The 22,454-nt window shown below is 32.9% G+C and overlaps 3 protein-coding genes across 5 annotated transcripts; 1 reads left to right on the top strand and 2 right to left on the bottom strand.

Moving 5' to 3' along the window:
* Positions 1-1,197: 1,197 nt before the first annotated feature.
* Positions 1,198-6,957, bottom strand: LOC101513116 (uncharacterized). Of its 2 annotated transcripts, none has more exons than XM_073364308.1 (3): positions 5,794-6,957; positions 2,612-3,337; positions 1,198-1,997 (listed from the first exon to the last, which is right to left on the bottom strand). In XM_073364308.1, the coding sequence occupies exons 1-3, from the start codon at positions 6,643-6,645 to the stop codon at positions 1,422-1,424; spliced, it is 2,154 nt and encodes a 717-aa protein (XP_073220409.1). In that variant the 5' UTR covers positions 6,646-6,957; the 3' UTR covers positions 1,198-1,421. The 2 variants fall into 2 exon arrangements, with proteins under 2 accessions (XP_073220409.1, XP_004511277.1); XM_004511220.4 differs by having other exon boundaries at positions 2,651-3,337; positions 5,794-6,956.
* A 1,975-nt stretch (positions 6,958-8,932) lies between these two features.
* On the top strand, positions 8,933-9,331 carry LOC101507244 (uncharacterized). Its single transcript, XM_004511386.1, has one exon. It carries the CDS (start codon positions 8,933-8,935, stop codon positions 9,329-9,331), a length of 399 nt encoding a protein of 132 aa, XP_004511443.1.
* A 3,676-nt stretch (positions 9,332-13,007) lies between these two features.
* Positions 13,008-16,050, bottom strand: LOC101512594 (UDP-rhamnose/UDP-galactose transporter 2). 2 transcript variants are annotated; one of them, XM_004511218.4, is made up of 5 exons: positions 15,517-16,050; positions 15,115-15,299; positions 14,310-14,510; positions 13,812-13,973; positions 13,008-13,734 (listed from the first exon to the last, which is right to left on the bottom strand). In XM_004511218.4, exons 1-5 carry the CDS (start codon positions 15,653-15,655, stop codon positions 13,372-13,374), a joined length of 1,050 nt encoding a protein of 349 aa, XP_004511275.1. In that variant the 5' UTR covers positions 15,656-16,050; the 3' UTR covers positions 13,008-13,371. The 2 variants fall into 2 exon arrangements, with proteins under 2 accessions (XP_004511275.1, XP_027193372.1); XM_027337571.2 differs by having other exon boundaries at positions 15,115-15,295; positions 15,517-15,755.
* Between the last annotated feature and the right edge of the window lie 6,404 nt (positions 16,051-22,454).

Here is a 22,454-nt window from a genome sequence, read left to right as displayed (position 1 = left end):
TTGCTTTGAATCTTTTAAGAAGAGAATAGCTTCTCTGCTAGCAAGTAAAAAAATAAGGTGTTAGCTTGACTACAATTACCGATAATTTTAGAAAAGAATGTGTTTGTGGACTATGACTTGAATGGATGCTATCAGTGAGGTGTTGTGCGGAGAATCCTTAATAGGGGGTCTTGATAATTTGTTGCTCGAATAAGGTCTATTATTGTTGTTTATTGAGGTGTTGATTTGATAACTCTTTTAATTATTGATCTTTAATTCACATGGAGGAGGAGTAAAAATATTTCACAGTTAAAATGGCCTCAAAAAAAAAGAAAACTCCAATATTAAAAAGTCTCTAAAATTTTGTGAGCTTAATAGGTCTATAAGCCTATTTTATTTTCTTTTTAATTTTGATTTGTTTTTTTTTAAAAAATTGGTAATTTTTTTTTTATTTTCTTCTTAAAATTTTCCGATAAAAAATGATTTATAATTTTCTTCTTAAAATTGACAACGTGACATGCTTTAAAAAATGTGGCATATAATACGATGACGTAAAATGATTAATACTGATGAAATTTCAATAAAACTCTCTAAACACTTAACTTTCAACTTCAATCTTTTATTTTATTTTTATAATTTAATTAATGATATATGAATAATTAATATATCTCGCTGGTTGTATATCATGAAATCGTGTTACATATCATTTAAAATGTGCCAAATTGTTATTTTTTTAGTTTAAAAATATGAGCGATGAACCAAAATTGTCGATTTTTAAAATAAGAAAATTAATTTCATGTATTGCTGAAAATAGAGAGACAAAAACTACAAATACGCCGCTAAATTATTGAATGTCAATTATATTTTTAATTCGTAGCAAATGAATCCAAAATTACTTTTATTATTTTTGACTAAATTCTCATAAAAATCATTTTAAAAAATATAAAATAAAAATCACTTTTCTTTTAATCAATTGACGATCATTGCAAAACTTCTGATTCTATTGAAGAATTCCTTGTTCTACCTTTGATGGTAGATTTGTTGTGTATTGCCTTCTTCTGGGATTTTAATTTAGTTTTGAGAGTTGTTGCTCCCTCCTTTTCACCATAAAAAACATAAAGAAAAGTAAGGTTGAGGTGGTATAGACTGACCCACAAATACAATACAGAGTACCATTTTAGTTATAGGAATGTAGTTACTCTTGGGAACCCTATAACATGGAAACCATAATAAAGTGTTAATAACTGCTTTTTTTTATGTCTTCACACAATGGAGTAAAATGTTCTATACCAATGTGACAAGGCAAAATTGCACAAATCTCATACTCAGTATTCATTAAAATGTAGAGATGCATAAAACTCATCCTAAAAGTTGGACATTCATGTTGCACTTCAGTAACTTCTAGGAGTATGTGTATCTTAAAATCTTGTTTAGACAATCAGCTAAACAGATGAAGTGACAGCTAATTTTTCCAATTGTTTTTTATCAAGAATTAATACAAGGTCCATGGAAATCAAATCTTTTTGTAAATTTGAAACGTCTTCTGCCTTAAAATTATATGTTGATCGAATTTTCTCAGCTTCACAATCTGCTGCCTCAGCTTCTGCCAGCAGGAGATTAGCTTCTTCTACATCACCCATTTCTTGGGCGGCAGCTTTTTCAGCTCTAGCAGTAGCAGCCGTCAAAAGTAGCTTCTGATATCTAGCCATTGCTAACTCTTTCTCCTTTAATAAGATCATTCCCTCAGCTTCCTGCAATATATCAAGGGTGCCTTTAATGTCTTCCTCAAGCTTTTCAAGTTTTGAAGTGGCCGTATCCATGTCCATCCGAATGTCCTCTTTTTCAACACACAGTGATTTAGCCTCAGTAGTTATTCGTCCAGCCTCCTTGAAATTTCTAGCAGCAGTAGCAACTTTTTTTTCTGCTTCAAGTTCTGGGACTCTCTTATCTATGAAAATAGTCCTCTGCTTGAAGGATATTATATCTTGTTGGATGCTTGCCTTTCTTGAAGATAGTTCCTAAAAACAAAGTAATGACATTTGTGAACAAACTAGAGTCAACCTGTGTTTTTACACCGAAAGAAACAAACAGGAATGGTTCAATTTGATTGTCAACATGTTTGACGAAAATTACAAAACTTCCATTAAGATGTTTATTTACAATAAACTAGCTGTATTTACCTGTGCTTAAACACAGGTCTGCAAAAAAACACAAAACTAATATAAAAATCTATTGAAGAAATGGAGGTGTTTGAGCCAGAAAAAGACAAACGGAAGTTTTCACATGTGCCTATTTTTGGTCATTGTTTTATACAGTAATAAAAATAAATAAATAGAAAGAGAAGAAATGCCACAGTGGAGTTCCATTATATCTAAAGATAACAAACCAAAAGAATATTTTCAGAGGAAAAAGAAACATCAATAAACCTCACTTGTTTAAGATAAAAACACAAATAAGCTACCTGCATTTGACTATATGTATAGAACTCTCTCAATCTATATTCCATGTAACGTGGCTTGGATATAACATCAAATTAAAGGTAGGAACTAGGAAGTCTTTGTGATAATTCATCACATTTCAACCAATTGCACAATTCAAAAGTCAAAACACGTAAATAAGTATAAGAATTAACCTGCAAGGAAGCCAAACACAAAAAAATAAAAGAATTAACCTGCAAGGAATCTCTTGCAGCGGAAACCTCCTGTTGAAACAATTTCACATCTCCAGAAAGCTTTTCCTCATTGTTTGCCAGTCTAAGTTTGTCCTCCCCAGACTTCAATATAGACGACATCAAACTTCTTCTTAATTTGACTATTTCCTTATACCCATTTGCTTCAACCTCAGAAATTCTAGCAAATTCCCTAAGCTTTGCTTCCATTCCTTCTTCCCTAATGAGAGAGTTATCAATTTCGTCCTTCTTCAGTGACAAAGTTTCATTCTCTAACTTCACTTGAGCAAGGGCAGATTGCAATTTGTCATACTTCAAATCAATGGTCGACTGAATCTCTTTAAATCCAGAAACAACATTATTTATCTTATGCTCTACTGCTTTTAAATCAGAATCATTGTCAGCTATCTCTTTTTCTTTCTGTTTGACTAAAGCAAGAAGTTCTTCCAATTCATCTATTAGCACATTCTTTCTTTTACAAAGGATCTCTTTTTCTTGTTTGTCATCCTCGATTGAATGCTCAATGTTATTATTAAGTTCTATATGAGCTTCACGTATAAAATGTGATTCAATCTCGAACTCCATCTTTTTAACCTCCAAGGCTTCTGATGATGAAAGCCATTGATCCATTTCTTTTGAATACACCAGTGTTGCTTTCTTCATGGCAGAATCTGCATCATTTACAGCATTCTAGAGCAGGGAATATAAACATGTTAGCAATTCCAGCTATAACTTGAATGAGGAAGCTAAAGAAATAAGGCTGCAAAATCATACAAATAAAGGAATTTATTAATATCATAGGGTAAATTGCACCTCCTTCTTTTTGAGAAGAAGCTAATATTACACTTCCTCACCTTTAATATATCTGATTCTCTAGTAATGGGTTGTTCTCTAACAATGGAATATATGATCTACCAAAAGAATCTAGTATGAGTGGTTGTAGACCAGTTGACAAACCCATAGATCCAACAAAAAAATTGGAGATGGCAAGGGGACCCTATGGATACTACATGCTATCAAAGGGTTCTTGGAAAGTTAATACATTTGGCTCATACAAGGCCAACTATTGCTTTCTCAGTAAGCCTTGTAAGTCAATTTATGAACCCACATATGAGGACGCTGTCCATAGAATCTTAAGATACTTGAAGGTACACTGAGAAAGGGCTGCTGCTAATAAAAAACACAACAATCACTGGAAGCATACAAATATTATCTTTTAAATAAAAAAATAATTTATGCACTAAAATAATTTTGTTGTTGGAATTATGTCGAATTGTTCCCCTATTTTGTCTACAAAAAAAAAAAAATGAACAAATTATTTGTCCCCACACACCATCCAAATGCTTTTATTCCAAGTTCCTTTACTTTTTTCCTTCTGGGATCCTACTCACTGTACATATGAGTATCAAATCAACATACTGGCCTTGATAACGTTAAATATTAAATAATAAGGTACTACTAACTTGCCTACTCTCCAAGCCAACATATTACAGTTACAACCAGATTTCTGGGTGTGCTTGCTATCATTTCCTTCACCCATGCAATCAACACATGATGGAATTCAGGTCTTGAGAATGTATACTAACTGGTTACTCTTTTACTCATACATGATACAAATTTCTATTGCAAACGGAAGAATATATATTTCAAGAGGTATATTATAAGCTCTCAATTTCTATACACTTATATACATATATACGCGGGTCATACGTACTACCCACCTACCTCCAAAAGTTCAGTTCTCTTCCATTTCGTCTTCAACTTTTCCCTCCATTCCAGCACCACCTACTGTCCTTGTGCAATCTGTTATTTCAATTCTCTTCATTTAAAGACCACTTCCACTACTTCCATTCCTATTCCTTCCCCTGGAAATTCTCCACCTTCCCCATTTGATTTAGAGAAAATCATGTCGGATCCATAAAAAAAAATACAAGGACTTATTGGTAGCAAAGGGGTTCCACTAGCAACTGGGATTTGACTACACTGGAACTTTCTTCAGTAATCAAACCTGTTACTATTCACACTGACACTAGCCCTTACCGGTCATTGTCCAATCCAGAAACTTGACATCAATAACACATTTTTTTAATGGTTATTTGGATGAAGAGGATTATTAGCAGCAACCTCCAGGCTTTGAAGCCTAACTCTCTGGATGGCAAGCTCCACAAGGCCAGTTTTGGCCTCAAATAGGCATCTAGGGCCAAGTTTGAGCGCCAAACAACCAACACATGCAATTAAGATGACATAGAAACATTCTTCAACAGTATATTACTTCTTTTGTGTGCTTCATCAGTGTAGGCACACATTCCCAAGTCAAAACAGATCACTAAAATCTACAAGACAGGGGCTATGAGATGAATCTATTCTCAATAATAGGAACAAAATTAGCATATGTAGTAGCTTCTTGTGCATGTCAGGCTATTTAGTTTAAAAAGATTCTTGATAGACTCTAACTCAAGTAACTGGTAGCTGAGTTGAAAACATCAGGTTCAACACATTAAGTTCAACAGTGAATCAGTAGCGCGGAAAAAGTAACTGCAATAAGACTAATATGTTTCCTCGTTGAAATAAAATTTTTAATCTTCGGCTTGACATGAAATTGTAGTTTCAATGGTACAAAGCCAAATGTATCCATATAGTTATCAAAATTATAATCACATGACCAGGTTCTTTCTTTAGCATTTTATTAAATGGGGTTTCACAAACACATCTGCGAAACACATCTCTTAGTTACTCAAACTTTTATCACACCAAGCAAACAATAAACTAGTTTATGAACCTTACCTAAGAGAGACATACCCAATTTTAAATCGTGAGTTATAAACTATTGTTAGTCAGCAATTAAGAATAAAAAGATTCTCGACACACTGCCAAGTGCCAAGTGCTAAACCAATGTTGATTTTTGTATGAAAATAAAAAAGTTAGTGTCCAAATCAGTATCTCTGTCAGTACAATTCTGAAGAAACATATTAGTTTCTCAGCTTTCAAACCCAATGATGTAAAGTTACATTTTTTACATTTTCATTTAGATATGAAAATGTGCATGTATGTTTAAGATAAGGGTAAACTAGCACTCGGCGATTAAATAGGATTAATAATAAATGTAAAAAGTGTAACTCTACATTATTGGGTGTTTTTTCACTAACCGTTGCAAAATGGTGGAGTAAGATTGCACATTCTTCCTCGGCAGCTATGTGAGAGTGGAGGGCGTGCTGCAATTTCAAATCTAAATCATCCACAAAGGCATCTGCTTCTCTCAATGAAGAGGCGAAGATTTGTTTCTCCTTCTCAGCAGCAGAAAGGTGTTCGCTAATCTTTTCAGCCCTTTCAAAATCTTCAGCTTCACAGGCTTCTTCCAATTGCTTTTCAAGTTCCATGTATTTGAGGGAAGCAAGATTTTCATTCTCAACGGCCTTTCTTCTTCTCCTGATCGCACCCTTTCGGACAGCAGATGCAGAGTTGACCAGTTGACGGGCATTGATGAGCTTCTCATTTATTGTGGCCTTAATTTGACGGAAGGATGCCTCAGAAAAAGTTTCATCGACATTATCCACGGATTCGGCGGCGCTTCTGGATGGTGGATGGATAACACTAACAGCAGCAGCAGCAGCAGCATCATCATCATCATCAGTGATCGGCTCACTAGCAGTAGGAGCAGCAGTAGCTGCAACATCAATACCAGCATCATCAATATGAGGGAGCGGAGAAGGAAGATCCACATCCGCGGTGTCTCTACCATATCCTATTCTCAATCCAGATCGTTTTCTCCTTCTCGAGGAAGCGTGTTGACGAGATTGATCGGCTTCTGAATTTTGGAGGGGATCGAGGACGAGCGTGAGGTCAGAAAAGATATTCTCATCAAGGGGCTGCGAACAGGATACTGCTGAAGCATGAGCATCACTTTCAGAATCATTATCAATACGATTCTTGTCTTCGATTTGGGCAGGGTTGAACAGAACCATCCCTTCAAATAGTGAATCCATATCTTCGCCTTCCATGTTTGGACTTGCCACTTTCCCTTATCCTCACCCCAACACTCAATCACTGTTCGGTATCAAATAATCAAATTCAATTATATTACACATCACCGTATATAAGTGAAAGTGCATTTCAATATAGATTGTGAACAAGAACAACGTCGCTATTGATCTCACTGCATTTCCAACGAGGAAGATCCGTTCGCCGGAGAGCTGAAGAGAAGTTGTTGGGTTTTTTGAGTGATTTGGTTGCTCAGAGTCAGTGGGGAAAGCAGGAGAAGAGGAGGCTCGTGCTGCTGTGTGTGTGTGTGTGTGTGTTTTTATTTTAACAAAAAAATTAATTTGGGAGTGTGACTAAGACTTTATTTTAATTTTAAGTTTATGTTTTTTAATATAATATTTTCTATGTTAAATTACACATGTAAACCCTTAGTTTATTGTATTTTCACCTTGCTTCCTTAATCCTTTTAAGTTTTATTTAGTCCTTAAATTTACTTTTGTTAATTATAATTGTTAGTTTTTCCGCCTAAATAGTTAACTTTTAATTATCCGCCGTTAAGAGTAAATTGAGTAGGTCTGAAATGAAAAGAGAGAAAAACTTACATTGATAAAAACAATTTTTTTTTTTTAATTTTTCTTCTTCCTATATAGGACTCAAATTTTTTTATTTAATCATTTTTCACGACGATACTCAATTTTTCCTCAATATATGAAAATGTTTGATGGTACTCAAAGTTAATCAACATTATTTATTACATTCTATGACAATTTTTCTTCTCTCTATGCAACTACTAGGTATCTTTTTGGAAAAATCGTGCTTATAGCACAAAAAATATCCAAAGGGGTATGGCTTACCATCTTATGCGGGTTATCATATGGCTGTGAAAGTCCTCAAAAGAAAATCAACTAGAAAGATTATATTTATTATAGCAATAAATTAAGGAAGATTTGACGAATATTCTTTCGTTTTCTCACTTTTCCTTTTAGACGAGTGTTGTAAATGTTTGCATGATTCTCTTCTTTAACCTACCTTGATATTTTATATAGAATCATGTCTTAGTTGAGTCAAAAGAGATATTTATGGTCACAAGAACTTAAAAACCAAACCAAGTTAGTCTAATATTCAAAATTCTTGAGGCAGAACGAATTGACCAATATTGTCTTATAGCTTACTAATTTTCAATTCAAAATTATTACTAAGAGTCTTGCTCACCTTCTTTATATGGTGGCTCCTAATATAATTTCTCCTAATCAATTGGGGTTTGTTAGAGGCATAATGATTTCTGATTGTATTGCCTCAAAGACTATCAATCTTCTATACAAGAAGGCTTTTGGGGGCAGTTAGATTTAAAGATTTATATCAATAAGGCTTTTGATACTATTTATTGGAACTTTCTGATAAGTGTTGTGCATATTTGGTTTTAATGAAACTTTTTGCGGGTGGATCAATATTATTCTTCATTGGACTAAGCTATCTATTTCTATCAACAGTAAAGTGGTTGGGTATTTATTTTACCTCAAAAAAGGGAGTCAGGCATGAGGATCATCTATTTCCTTTTCTCTTGTGTCTAGCGAATGATGTTTTAAGAAGAGACATCTATAAGCAGGTTGTTAATGGAAAATTATAGTTGATGTTAGGGTCTCGAGGCTTTGTTATGCTTAGTCATGTGCTTTATATTCGATGATAAAATGATCTTCTACAGAGCTAGTCATAAAAGTTTAAACTTTCTTTTAGATTTGTTTCACGATAACGAGCAAGTTTCTGGTCAAGTAATTAGTAAATAGAAATCTAATTTTTTTATGGGTGTCACCTCTCGCATTAGATTCTCTAGTATTGCGTCCTTTTCAGTTTATGTAGAATTCCCTTTCTTTATTTCGGGTTCCAGTTTTTAGAGGGAAACCTAAAGCTAACCATTTAATGTCCATTGTTGATTGTGTCAAAAACAAGTTTTCATTTTGGAAGGGATCCATGCTTTCTATCATGGGTAGAGTTCAACTGGTTATTCATGGAATGCTCTTATATAGTTTTCGCATTTACAATTGGCCTGCTAGCATTCTTAATTCTTTAGATACTTGAATTCATAACTTTATCTGGTCTAGCAATATCTTTACTCATTAAGTGGTCATGGTTGCTTGGAACACAAATTTGCAAACTTGTTATAGATGGAGGCCTTTGATTAAGGTCCACAAAGGCAATCAACAAAGTTGGTCTAATAAATCTTACTTGGGACTTTGTTAACTAGGGGAGCAAGGGACTTTATTACTTAAGCATTGAACCTTGAGGAACTTCGACAAGATTAACTATCATATGACTTCCTCCATTTGGCCTGGGATTTGTATGAGCTTGCACAATATTGAAGAGAATGGTTCTTGGAAGTTTGGGGATGGCTCTAAGATTAACTTCTGGTCCGATACGTGGCTTTCTAAACCTGCTACTGATTTTCTTGAGATTCATGCCTTTGTGCATAACTTTCTCTATGCCAAAGTCAAAGACTTTCTGGTGAATATGATGTGGGCTATTCCTAACTTCTTAACCGCTAGCTTCCCTACTCTTACGTCTAAGATTAATCTGATATCTATTTCTCGATTTGAAGTGGATGATCATCTAGTTTGGGTTCCTTCTACAACGAGCATCATGACGTTCAAGGATGCCTATCTTTTTGCCAATCCTTATGGAGTTTCCACCCCATTCGCTAAGCTTATTTGAAATAGTTGTATTTCTCATTCTAAATCTTTCTTGTGTTTGGAGGATTTTCAACAACAAGATGCCTACAAATGATACTATTTGAAAGTGCAAATGTATGGTGGACTCGATCTATTCTCTTTGTGGTCGAGTTACATATGACACTCAACTTATTTTCTTTCAATGCTCTTTTGCGAAAAGCATTTGGTTTCAGAGTATTCTTAAAACTAATATTGATGACTCCAATATTATCTATGTTATGTAGGTTTATAACCGTAGTTGGTGCGCTTAGATGCACAATACCATTACTATTGTTATCATTAATGTTTTATGGGCGATATGGTTCTTTTGAAACCAAGTTAGGTTTAACAAAAAAATATTTTCTTTTCAGAAGGCTACTTTCTTGATTAGTTCTTATATTTATTTATTTGGCAACTTTAGCTATGGGAAAACATCATTTTCATACATCAATTCTCATGTGTTTCGAGCTTTCTCCATCAGAGGTCACCTTCATTCTTCCCCTAAAATTAAACAGGTTATTTGATAATTTCCTACTTATGATGTTATCAAATATAACATTGATGGTGCTGCTAGAAGTTGCTCGAGTGTTGCTGCTTGTGGTGGTATTTTTTGGGACCGTAGTCCTTATATTTTAGGTTATTTTGGCAGCTCATTTGAAAAATTACAATGCTTTTTATGTTGAGTTTATGACGGTCTTTTATGCAATTTAGATTGCTTCTGATAAAAGTTGGAATCATATTTGGCTAGAGCTAGCTTCGTTGTGGCAACCTTCAAGAATATAAATATTGTTTGACTTCTCATATGAGATTCTATTTTTCTCATATTTATACAGAAATAAATGTGTTTGTTGATAAACTAGTAGACTTTGGTATTTCTACATAAGTTTTCATTTGGAGGAATTCAACATTTTCTTTCATTCACGACGAGTGCTTTAGAAATATATATCAATTTTCAAATGTTAGATTTTTTTAATCTACCATTTTTTCTTAGGTTTTTTTTGTTTTTCATTTTGCTAACTCCCTAACAGATCTAGTTTTTGCTTCCAACACTCTTTTTTCTTCCCCAAGGTTTTATCTCTTTGAATTTTTCTGGTAAGATTTTTAATGAGACAATTGTTGTTGCCGCACACTATTCTTACCTTGGATATTGGTCTAGTTCCTCCAAACTTTATGTTTCCTCTTTTATTTTAATATGCGATTTAGGGTGTTATAGATGATTGATTTGGGGTGTCAACATAGTTTGGATGCCAAATTTATTATACGTCACTTTTGCACTCTTTCTCTTTTTGGCTTAAAAATATGATTTTATTATAAAATTTGTAAACAAATAATAAAAAAAATTATTTTTTACTCAAATTATAAAAGATTAAAAAAAAACTATACATTGATTGAAAAGATTAAAAAAAAGAATCAAATTGAAAATTTAATTTAATAATTCATATGTTAGTATTTTTAGATAAACTATTAATCTTTGAAAATTATCTTCATTTTTTCCTAAATCAAAGTTTTGTAGTCTATGGACCTATTTCATTTCAGTAAATTGAAAGTCAGACCATTTAATTTCTTTTTTATATTAGTCTTTCATATTAAATTAAACAAGAAAGAAAAACAAGATTGTGGTGTAAATATTGTGTGCGATTGTTTGAGCTGAAATAAAAATGATTTTTAGTTTAGAAAATTTAGAGATTTGTTTAAAAATAATTTTTTTTTCCGATTGTTTACTATTATAAAAATATTTTTTTAAAAAAAATAATTTTTAATCTGTTTGTATACAATCTAGAGAAATTAAGGTAGTAGTTGGTACTTGTAGAATCTAGAGAAATGTACCATGCACCCATTCACTTTAACTTCCCACCCCCCATTTCAAATGAAAATACCATTTTGTCCGTAAAAAAAATTAACCACTCCATTATTCACTCCATTTTTCGAAACTTCCAAAATTTTTAAACTTTCGAAATATAAAAAAGTGATTTTTTTTTGACATTTTCGAAACTTTTGATAAACACGAAAATTTCGAAATGTAATTTTTCAGAATATTTTGATATTTTCAAAACTTTTGATAAATCTAAAACTTTCGAAATGTATTTTTCCAGAATTGATCAAAAATTTCGAAACTTGTGATTAATTTGAAAGTTTCGAAACTTCAGAAATACAGAAAGTTTCAGAATTTTCGAAATAGGAAAATTTCGAAAATTTTCAGATTTGGAAATATTTGAAACTTTCCAAATTTTTAAAATGTAATCATTATTTCGAAAATTTGAAACTTCCGAAAAAGATCAAAAAATTTAGAGTTTTCTATTTCGGAAGTTTTAAATATTTTGAAAGTTTTGAAAATTCTGAAAATTGCCATTTCGAATTTTTCAAAACTTTAGAATATTTTAAAATTTTGTTTCGTTAAAAGGATAAAATTGTATTTCTATAAAAATAGGGGGTGGGAAGTTAAAGTGAGGGGGTGCATGATACATTTCTCTAGAATCTATGATAGGTATTATATCATAACAATTAAAATTTTAAATTAAGCAATACAAAATTTATTAGTTTAATCTATTTCTTAGACCCATCTCAAAATTGATTAATGTACCCTTGAGTGCTCATGAAAAAAGCACCCGAATAAATATACAAAAGTAAAAATAATTTTGTATTAATGCATGTTGGATCAGAGTTTGCATGAAAGGAGAAAAACAATATACGTGATGGAGAAGACGCAGCTAATGAATCGATCTAAAAAAATATGGAGAAAGCTCCCGTAAAAATGGATGGAAGGTAATTTCAGATTTTTATATCATTTTCTCTCACTGAGTTAATTTCCATATTTTTAATACAAGGCAGGAGACAAATCTGAGCTTTTCATCTTTAGTCCAAAAAATAATTTTAAAAAAAAAATGAAACAAATACATTCAATAAATTAAAAAAAATTAATTTGGAAAAATAATGTTTTTCATGAAAAAATATAAATCTAACAATACAACAGCTTATAATAAAGTTGCAGCAGTTTAGGGGAAAATGAAAAGGGTTATTTTTATCTTACTTTTTAAAAGAATCAGTAGCTAATTATCATCTTTTAATTGAGAAAGACTTTCATGGCCATACCTCTAAATAAATATCTTTTTGTGATCAAATAAGAAATTTTCCTTTTAACATATAAAATATAATATATTGCATTAACTACATCACCAGGTTGTCCGTTGTCCCGCTCTGCACATTTTCTCTATATTTTCATTAATTCTTAAATAATTTCACTGACCCCATTCATATTTTAATCCTAATTCTTAACCAAACCGCCGTATATTCTCAGCTACATCAGCAATAGCACTCAATTACTTCATTCCTCGTTATTTGATGACCCCCAAAATAGAGGTAGAATAACTTTCTTGATGATTTTGAACAGGAGATTTTACTTTAAATTTCCTCTTCTTTCTCCTCTCCATAGCTAGCAACATCTCTTTACATTCTTTAACTAACATTCTTGCAAGATGCTTCAATTTCATAAAATTTAATAACTTCTATTATTTTTAGAGAAAAACAGAAATAGGTCTCCAAGGTTTTCAAAATCTGAAAGTTTGTATAAACTCGTAAATCAACTTCTAAATTCGTAATAGTTCACCTAATATTAAAATAATATATATATATATATATATATATATATATATATATATATATATATGCGCGCGCGTGTGATGTATAGAGATGATATAACATCATTAAAATAATAATAATTCCACATTTCATCTCCATACTGTATATATTGACCAAATACGAAATAATACCAACAAAAATAAACATTGTAAAGCCAAATCAATATAGAATTGTAAACTCATAAACTCGATACTCACCAGTGAAATTGAGAGTTTACCAATGTTATCAGAACTTATTGAACTGCTATGAGTTTACACGTGAATTAACTCGTTCTTGTGACTTAGAATCGTGAACTCACAAGAATTTAAGAGTTAAATCGAGAGTTTAACGACCATGCACCTCATAATTGTGCATTCATTCCAACACAATTTATCAATCATGACTTGATTAAATCTCCTTGATCTTGATTCAATCTCCTTGATCTTCACCCAGTTCAACATCCTTCAAAGGAATCTTATCTATGCTAGCCGTAAGTAATCTAATTTCTTCTTCAGTTAAGCTATTTTTTGCATGATGAAAGGTCTTTTCATTTGACTTCTTTTCAACCTCCACCGCCCAACTGTAAATGATCATGCCAATAACTGCGATAGCCATTCCCATGATATTCTTGAAAGTTAGCTCTGAATCAAATAGCAGCCATCCCAACGTTAGGACACATACTGTTTTCATGTGGCCTAAAACTTGGAAGGAAACAGCTGAAAAGCGCCCAATGCAAAGGTACTGGCTCACATTGCAAAATACAGCTAGCGAGCATGAAAGAATAATGCATGCCTGCATAAGTTAAAGAAATAAATCAAATCAAATAATCAAACACTATTTTTATAAAAACGGGAGGAAAATGAACTTACAATGGCACCAGAAGACATCTTATAGTTGGTTATCAATTTGCCGCTAAGGTAGTAATCAACAAATGGACCAAGAATAAGAAGAAAAAGAGCTTGAATGGGGGCAGTCTTACTCAGCAATTCAAAAGATCCAATCGAATATTTCTTTTGTAGAGAACCTATTGACTGCAACACAAAGGTGAAGGAAGGAATCAAGAATAAAAAGAACCAGTACCAAAAGTAGGATGTAAGTTCTCAGATTCTGTCATACTCTGTTTAATAATGAAGCTTATCTATTCTTATTCTTGACAATTCCCATGTGAAAAATAAATTACTATTAGAGCTTACAAGCTTAATAACCTTGTGCTTTTAGTTATGATTCTAAATCTTCCAACAATTACCTAGACTTAACGCCAATTCATAATAATATATTAAAAAATAACATGTGAAAAAGAACTCATAACAGAAATAGCAAAGACTTTCATACTTCCAACATAAAATAGAAATCTTGCATATACTTACAATTTGTTGTAAAGATGTTGATAAAACTGCTATGCAAGCACACGTGAAACCTTTGAGGTTAACTTTTACATCAGTTACAGTGCAAACACCAACACCAATAACCACAACCATCACTGACATTTTCACTTCCCTTGAGTAGTGCTTGTTGTGAAGGATCCATTCCATCACACAAACCACAGGAATCATGCTCAATTTTGATATCTGCGAACACACATAACGTGAAATTTAACAACTGAAAAGTAGCAGTGAAAAGTGAAAACATGGGTATGTGACTATCATTTGTAAAGTGAGTCATGGGAATGAACAGAAGAGTCTGAAAACAATGTGACAAATATAGAAGGGGACAAACAAATAGAGAAGTGGATTCAATCAAGCGATAAAATACTATAATAAACAACTCTAGATCCTAGGTAAAGTCTATAACATATGGGTTGTCATCCAAGTATGAAGGTCATTACAGAGTAGTAGATATAAAGCCTCGTCATAACCAGATTCTCTCCCAAGAGCACTGGTCTTCCAAGTCACCAGCTTAAATCTTATAAATACTGAAATCCCTTTTATTACAAAGGAACACCCATTGCCATTAGAGTAGGATTGAACGCAACATCTCTACTTCTAAAATAGCGCTTCAATATATAGTGACAAATCCAAACATGTATAAACAGTAAAGTAAATAGCTCTTGAGGTAGTACACTTGTAGAGTTGACATAAGCGCTCAAAGCTAACAACTAGGGATAACCAAATATGCATTTCAATGGTTGAAGATGAAATTATCGCATCACGAGAGATTTATTAAAAAACATACTTGGTAGAATCCAACGGAGTTGAGCATGAGGCTAAAATTCATCCCCGTGATAGACATATTGGCCACCATTGAGAACCAAAGAAGCTCCCACATAGGGACATGCTTAGATGCTGAGTAACCAGTAGCATTTGACACTATACCGACGAGAGCAGTCACAGCAAAATGGAACCCAGTTAACGTACTGGCTGGAAGAAAAAAGAAATTATGAGAATCATAGATAGAAGATGATTTCTTCTTACGTAAAAATGTATGAAGTAATATGAAAAGATTAATTCATATAACAAAAATCAGATGGTATATGAACAAAGAATCCAATGAATGTCGAGATCTAATACTCAGATCCAAACATGAAAAAAAGAAATGATACTATACTAGTTGAGATGAGAGAATTAATTAGCTGACCAAAGGTGAAAGCGTAGCCATTGTTGGACATGAGCTGTTTGTTGGCCATGATAATTCCGACGGAGCTGACAATGTTCATCGCCCATGCTCCAAAATTCGATATTGCTGCGGACGATGGTTTCTTTTCGCTCTCCATCATCTTGTATATTAGATTAGAGATGATTAATTCAATTTCTAAATAGAAAGAGATAAATAACCGCTCCGCTCCGCTATACAAAAAGTAGATCTCACGAAGCAAGAAAAAGCCTCCTCCTATCTGTAAACCAGTTCGCTTTTCCGAATTTAAATTCGATCTGTGCCGTTGGCTGGAATTAACTAATAAATTATTACAATTTCATTTCAGAACACAAAAGGAAATTAATTTATGCATCCTCTGCTCTGCTCTCCTCTCCTCTCTTCTCCTCTCCTCTGCTCTGCTCTCCTCTCCTCTCTTCTCCTCTCCTCTCCTCCCCTCCCACACACAACTCACAACACTTCCTCTTCGGCTCTTGTTTCGGCTTCGCACCTCCTCGCTATTCTATTCCTTCACCGCTTCACTTCACTATTGGAATATAAATTTCTATTTATTCTTTTATTTCTTTAAACTTAATTCAATTTTTAGTTAGATCATCTAATTTTTATTTATCTCATTTTTAACATATAGAGCTTAATTGATTAAATTAAAAAATATATAGAGCTTAATTGATTAATGATAAGGCTAATTAGATTTTTAATTTGATAATTAATTGATATTAACTCAATATGAGTGAATGTTATGTCATATTTGAGATTAATGGAAATCTTAATTGGCCATCAATCAATTTATGTAGAGGCTATTGTTCCAATATATCGTCATATTGTATCTTCTCTTCATCCGAAAAGTGATTTTAAGTAGAACTGTCGAAACGCGTTAGTCCAAATGGGTTAGCCCCGCTAAAATACGGGACTTGAGGTGAATCATTTTAGTCCAATTCTTTTAAGTGCTTCTTAGTCTAGTCCAAATAAACCCGTTATTCATTTGGGTTAGTCCAAATAGGTGTCAGAGAGCTCATGAGCTCATCACCCGCATAACCAATTTAAAAAAAAAAATTGTAAAATTGACCCACTAAAAAAAGTGTCAAAAGATATACAACGCATTTAGTTGGTTATATATTTTTAATAATTCATTTTTTATTTTCTTATGTGGACAATCATCCAACACTTTAAAAATTGTGAACATTGCTCAAGGAGTCTAAAAATACTTATTTTAGAGTCACATTAGAACTATATAACATTTTATTTGAATTTGGTTTGAGATATGTTAGACAAATCTAAATTCGTTTGTGTTATGCTAGATAATATCTCTAACTTTTAGACAATTTAAACTTATTTTAATTTGTGTGTTGTTTTGAAAATTTTGAATTGAGTTTGTGTTAATTGAAAAATCTAACTTAGTTTGTGTATAAAAGAGTAAACCATAATTTTTTTTAAATGGACATTCAAATTGATTCATACTTAATGCATAAGTAATATACCATTTTTAAAAAAAAATTGGCCTCGAAGAAAAATTTCAAGTTAAAACAATTATAAAATAATTAAAAATATAATGAATAAAAAAAATGTGTGCGTTACCGGCTCAGTCTGCAACCTGTCTAAGGTCGAGTTTGGGTAACATTTTTTCAGCCCATATTAAAATAAGGTTTTTTGGCTAGGACCGACCCTATATGGGATGGGTAGCCATTATGACAGATCTACTTTTAAGACTTAAAGAAGTCTAGGTCGAAGAGTCACAAACTAGTGAATGTTGTCATACCATGGTTGTTACACCATTGGTATTTTGGTTTTGGAAGAGTCACAAATCTATTTTTTCATTCGTAATTGTTGTCATACCATGGTATTTTGGTTTTTTATCCGAGAGACCAAGCCTTCATGAATCTTTTAGTAAGGCTCAAAATATTTGGTACTATTAGATTTATAATCGTATTTGAAGTTGTTTTTTTTGTGAATCATATAATATCAATATAAAAAGATTTTGATTTGTTTTTTCCAATTCAATTTTCAATTGAAATTTGGCGATTCTTGATTTGTTTTTCAAATATTCAAGTGAAGAAAATAATATATTGCTTTTAAGTTTTTTCGAAAGTAGAAATATTTGGTTATAATATATATTTGACTAATTGTGATTGGTTATCACATTTATAATCTTTATTGTTATTCGAGAATCATAATAACATAATTAGGAACAATTTTAAAAGGATTGTGATTGTCAACGTTATATTTGTTGTACGTTAAATAAAGATTCGATTGTTTAATTTGGAAAATGTGAAGTCAAGCGTTGATTCTAAAACTATTTTTCTATTTAGTTCAAGAATTATTCAGAAAATATGTTAATCCATTTAGCATGAATTTAAAGATTCAATTTTTTATTTAATTTAAAATTAAATATATTATAGTTTGGAAGTTTTTCCATTAATGTGTTTTAATAAGAATATTCTTACTTTTCACACAAACTTTCTTGATTACTTTTGATCAGTTACAATATTCACCTTTTGACCTTGAAATGGTTTCTTACAATTATCTTTCAGCCCATAAATAGTTATTACAAAGTCAACTTTTATTCACAAAAATGATTTTTACAAACCACTCAAACTATCTTTAAGAATATAGTCTTGAGTTTCAAATGAAATATTGAGAGAAGGTTGATGGATCAGAATCTACTCAACACTTGTGTAAGATTGATTTTCAGTAGAAAACTCAGTAAAAAAATATTGAACCTAGTGAAAGAGAAGTGAAGCTTTTGTTTAGTTGAAGAGTTTTAACTTTTCACGTATGATTGTTTAAGTGATTAATTGATTGCACTTGAAACTCTTATTGTTATCTTGACCTTGAGGTTCCTTTTATAGGCACGATGAAGATTGATGTGAAGTAACAATGTCGATTTACATGAAAGGGGGATTTAAATTGTAAATGCACCTTTTAAAAATTCTTGTTAAAAACTTAAGAAAATAACTCAAGATTGATCCTGGTTGTGAAAACAGAAAACGGAGAACGTTCTTGCTTTTAACCAGAAAACAGAGATAGATCATGGTTAGTTAAAATTAGCAATTCTGTTTAAGTTTATGACCTGTTAATCAATCAAACTGAAAGTAAATAGATAAAGGAAGAGATACCACACAACAATATATCCTAGTTCACCCAACTTGGGTTACGTCCAGTCCTCACAACTGTGAGATTTTCCACTAAGTGTTTAAAACAAAGAACCTTCTTGATTTTACAGCATTCAGCACATATCGACCCTGATCTGTTTCAAGCCTTATTCCTCTCCACCCAGAAAGCGAATATGCTACCTATCTATCTTGATAGGATTCGTTACAATCTAATCAAATTATGATTAAACTCTTATAGTTTGAGTTTTACAATAAATATAAGATTGTTTTGATAGAATCCGAGATGTCTCAACTCCCGTTTGAGATTCGATTCTTTACAAAGAAATCAGTAGTAGTAACACAATATAACGTAAGGATTTAGAACTGCTTCTTCTTTGTTAAAATGAGAACTTCAAGTACGTGAATGTGAATGATTTATCGGAATTGACAGCACTTGAATTTCTTGTTTAATCCTGGATATTGGCCTTCCTTTTATAGGCGTTTTTAGGATCATTAAATAAAGGTCAAAAGAGCTGTTGGTAGTGTTCTGTCAAATTTGACCAAAATCAATATATGAGATTAAAAATAATCCAGCCTTTGAATGATTTTGAATCTGTTTGACTGAGTTTGTTACAACCTTGCTCAATTTGTTTGTCTTCTAGTTTAAAGACCTTTGAAGCTTCTTACTTAATTATTGATGTTACAATCTTGATCTGGAACTTTGAACCTGTTCAAAATAGTTTGGAGAATGATTATAACTCAATGCAGAAGTAGAAAGAACACTGCTGGATTTATGCAGAACACGAAGATTGATTATTAATCTGGTTCTGGAAATTTGATCTTTCTGGAGATTGATGATCAATCTGGAGTTCATGTTTTGATCTTTCTAGATGTCTTTGTAATGTCTTTGCATATATCAAGATTGATCGAACGTTCTTGACAGTTTGGCTGAAGAGGTTCCAAACTATTTCAACTGGCCTATTTCGAGTTCTTTTATTTTAATGATTCGAGAATCTTCTTCTACTAAGATGACACTTATTTGTTCCTTACCATGTACTGATGATTTTAGAATAAGATTCATAGAAAAAAGCTTTGTTGAATTAGTGGAGATTGATTGGTCAAGATGCTATGACGATCAATCTTAAACTTAGAGATCATTCTTCGTTTTGTCCAGAATGATCTTGTTTCAGTTTTGAGCTATTTTCTTTGTTTTGCTTGATTCCTATCTTTAAATAAATTCACTCAAAAGCACAAGTTAATTTAACATTACATTTTAGAATCATAATTAACATTCTTAATTAACCTTTGTTTACTTTCATCAAAACTTTAATTTGAGAGTTTGTTTCAACAATCTCCCCGTTTTTTATGATGACAAACATGTTAATTTAGATTTTAATTTTGATTCTCATATCTTGTTTGAAGAGCTTAAGAGTTCCCCCTCAATTAATGTAGTATGTGATTTTGATAGAATTTTAAACAAGCATCATATAATTTTGACAAAGTGTTGTTTTCATTAATTCAAAAGAGATACATAACATCAGTTTGCTTTTAAGCATATGTAGAGAATCCTAGATACAACAAGATTCTAAAAAGATATTAAAAACTAACTTAATTCTCCCCCTTTGTCATACAAAAAGGTAAGGGGAAAAACAACTAAGATGCGAGAGACAAAGAGGATCCTTCAGACGAGGAGGATTTTCCTGGGTTAGGAACTTGTGGAGGAGGAACAGGAAGAAGTGGAGGTGGTGCATTCCCAGCTTGGGAGCGAGTTGTTCTGTGAACCAAGTTCTCAACAGATTAGTCTCCTGATCTTGTTGAAGCTGTCATCCCATTATGGTCTGAAGAGCAGCCATAATATCAGAGTTTGAAGGTTCAACCATGCGAGGAGGAGTATGAATGTGAGTAGTTGGTTGAGAGTTGGCAGCAATAACAATGTTGGATGGAATGGTGGAACCGGAGATGGAGGGAAGAGTTCCAAATGAGGTAGCCAAGGAAGGGAGAGGTCCAGATGGTGTGGATGGTTTACCACATGGGTCAACAGCTTCTGGAAAGTTAAAAAATTGGCTAATACCAAAAATGGAGGAACTTGTTTTTTGTGGGGACACAAAGTGGTGACATGGCACTTATATGTGGATTGGGCAGCAATGTTCCAAAGTCATAAGGTGGAGAGTGAAGGATTTGAGAATATGAGAGGAAATCAGTGGAAGATAAGGTGGATGGTTGAGGAAAAATAGAGAATGTTGATGAAGGTGGAATTTTGTCTAGAGAATGTTCTGGGTTTTGTGGAGAATATTCTGGAGAACGTTATCGGTTTGATGGAGAATGTTCTGGAGCAGTTTCTGGAATTGCATCTCCTAATTGATCATATTTTGGAGGTGAGAAAGGAATAGAGATGGGGGCAATTCTTCGTCTTGCAAAACGTTTTCTTTTCAAGGAGGTCGGGAAGGAGGATGTAGTGGTGGTTGGTTGTGTAGACGGTGTTTTGCGCATACGGGATAGGTTTTTTGTGGAAAAATTTGGAGATTTTAATGAGTGATTTTTTATTGGTGATGGGAATTCCAAAATGCCTAAAGATCTTAGTTAATATCATTCCATAAGGAACGGTATTTTTCTTGTAGTTTTTCGTGGCAGCACAGATCATGTGTTGAATGATCATAGGAGGAAGATTAAGACACTTACAATTGAGGAGGTGATAGATGAGTAAGGCGTCATTGGCAGAAACATACTCATGACTTCCACAATGAGGAATGAGAGTATGTTGGCTCATGTTGTTGAAGACTTTTAGAAGGGGTTTGAGATATGTGGAGAGGTAACAGGTGGATCCTTCTTCAAATATGTCAGAGAGGACCTCAGTCTCTTTTAGATTCAGAGTTGAGTACCATTGATTTCCAAAAACAAAAGGTCCTTCTATGGGCAGTTGAAGGATGGAAGTCAAGATGTCTGGAGTTAACTTGATCTCAATACCCTTAATGGAGGAGATGTTGAGGGATTTATCAGAAAAGGTTTTTGCGTTGCAATGGAAAGCTTTGACAACATCTGAGTAGTAACACTCAGATGTTTGTAAGAATGATGTTCAGCTTAGAGCATCAATGTGATGTTTGACAGCATTGCCATCAATAATGAGTTTATCAACAAAAAAAACTCTGCTGATTCTAATTGGGTGTTGAGCCCATTTATCTTTGAAATGTTTGGAGTTTTTTTGTGAAATGAGAGGGAGTGTTGGTTGGTTTGGAGTTTTTTTGGTGAAATGAGAGGGAATGTGTTTGGTTTGGATTTTTTAGTAGGTGGAGACGATTCAGTTGTTTCAGAAGTGGAGGAAGATGAATGTTCTGGAGTTGGAGATTGTTTGGTTTTTGTTGATGGGGGTGGTGTACAAAGTGGAGAAGTTTCTAGATTTGGAGAAGGTTCTGAAGGAGAGATTGGATAAGCAGGAGAACATTCTTGATGTGGAGAACGTTCTTTTTGTGGAGAGCGTGAGGGGATACGTACTGGAGAACGTTCTTGATTTGTAGAACGTTCTGGATTTGGAACAAGGGAACATTTTGGAGATGGAGACTGTTCTGGAGAAGCTGTTTTAGTGAGTTTTAGGTTTTGTTTGGATGCAAGCATTTTCTTTCTTTGGGGTTTTTTGAGTTTGTTTCTGGCTATGAATTGGGCGATTGTCATGGTGGTTTTAGTTTTCATGGTCTTTTTGGATTGAGTTGAAGGTTGAGATGATTTTGGGAGAGAGGAAAATATTTCTTCGATCAATCTCCTTTTTTGATTTTGAGAAGTTGATTGAGAAGGTTCAAAAGAGAATGAAGATTTTGAAGGAGTGATGGGTTTGAGTTATGC

The sequence above is a fragment of the Cicer arietinum genome, chromosome 8 (assembly GCF_000331145.2).
Source record: "Cicer arietinum cultivar CDC Frontier isolate Library 1 chromosome 8, Cicar.CDCFrontier_v2.0, whole genome shotgun sequence".
Lineage (NCBI taxonomy): Eukaryota > Viridiplantae > Streptophyta > Magnoliopsida > Fabales > Fabaceae > Cicer > Cicer arietinum.
Note: the sequence above shows the minus strand (reverse complement) of the source record. Positions and strands in the feature narration are given on the sequence as shown.

Bases quoted from the DNA above. Each gene is read 5' to 3' on its own strand.
- LOC101513116 (XM_073364308.1), bottom strand. From the start codon at position 6,645: ATGGAAGGCGAAGATATGGATTCACTATTTGAAGGGATGGTTCTGTTC. The intron at 3,338-5,793 runs GTTAGTGAAAAA...TCCCTGCTCTAG, and splicing joins TACTCCACCATTTTGCAACG to AATGCTGTAAATGATGCAGA. The intron at 1,998-2,611 runs GTTAATTCTTAT...CTTTGTTTTTAG, and splicing joins TGTGTTTGGCTTCCTTGCAG to GAACTATCTTCAAGAAAGGC.
- LOC101512594 (XM_004511218.4), bottom strand. From the start codon at position 15,655: ATGATGGAGAGCGAAAAGAAACCATCGTCCGCAGCAATATCGAATTTT. The intron at 15,300-15,516 runs GTCAGCTAATTA...TTTTTCTTCCAG, and splicing joins TGGCTACGCTTTCACCTTTG to CCAGTACGTTAACTGGGTTC. The intron at 13,974-14,309 runs GTAAGTATATGC...TTTGTGTTGCAG, and splicing joins CAACATCTTTACAACAAATT to TCAATAGGTTCTCTACAAAA.
- LOC101507244 (XM_004511386.1), top strand. From the start codon at position 8,933: ATGACTTCCTCCATTTGGCCTGGGATTTGTATGAGCTTGCACAATATT.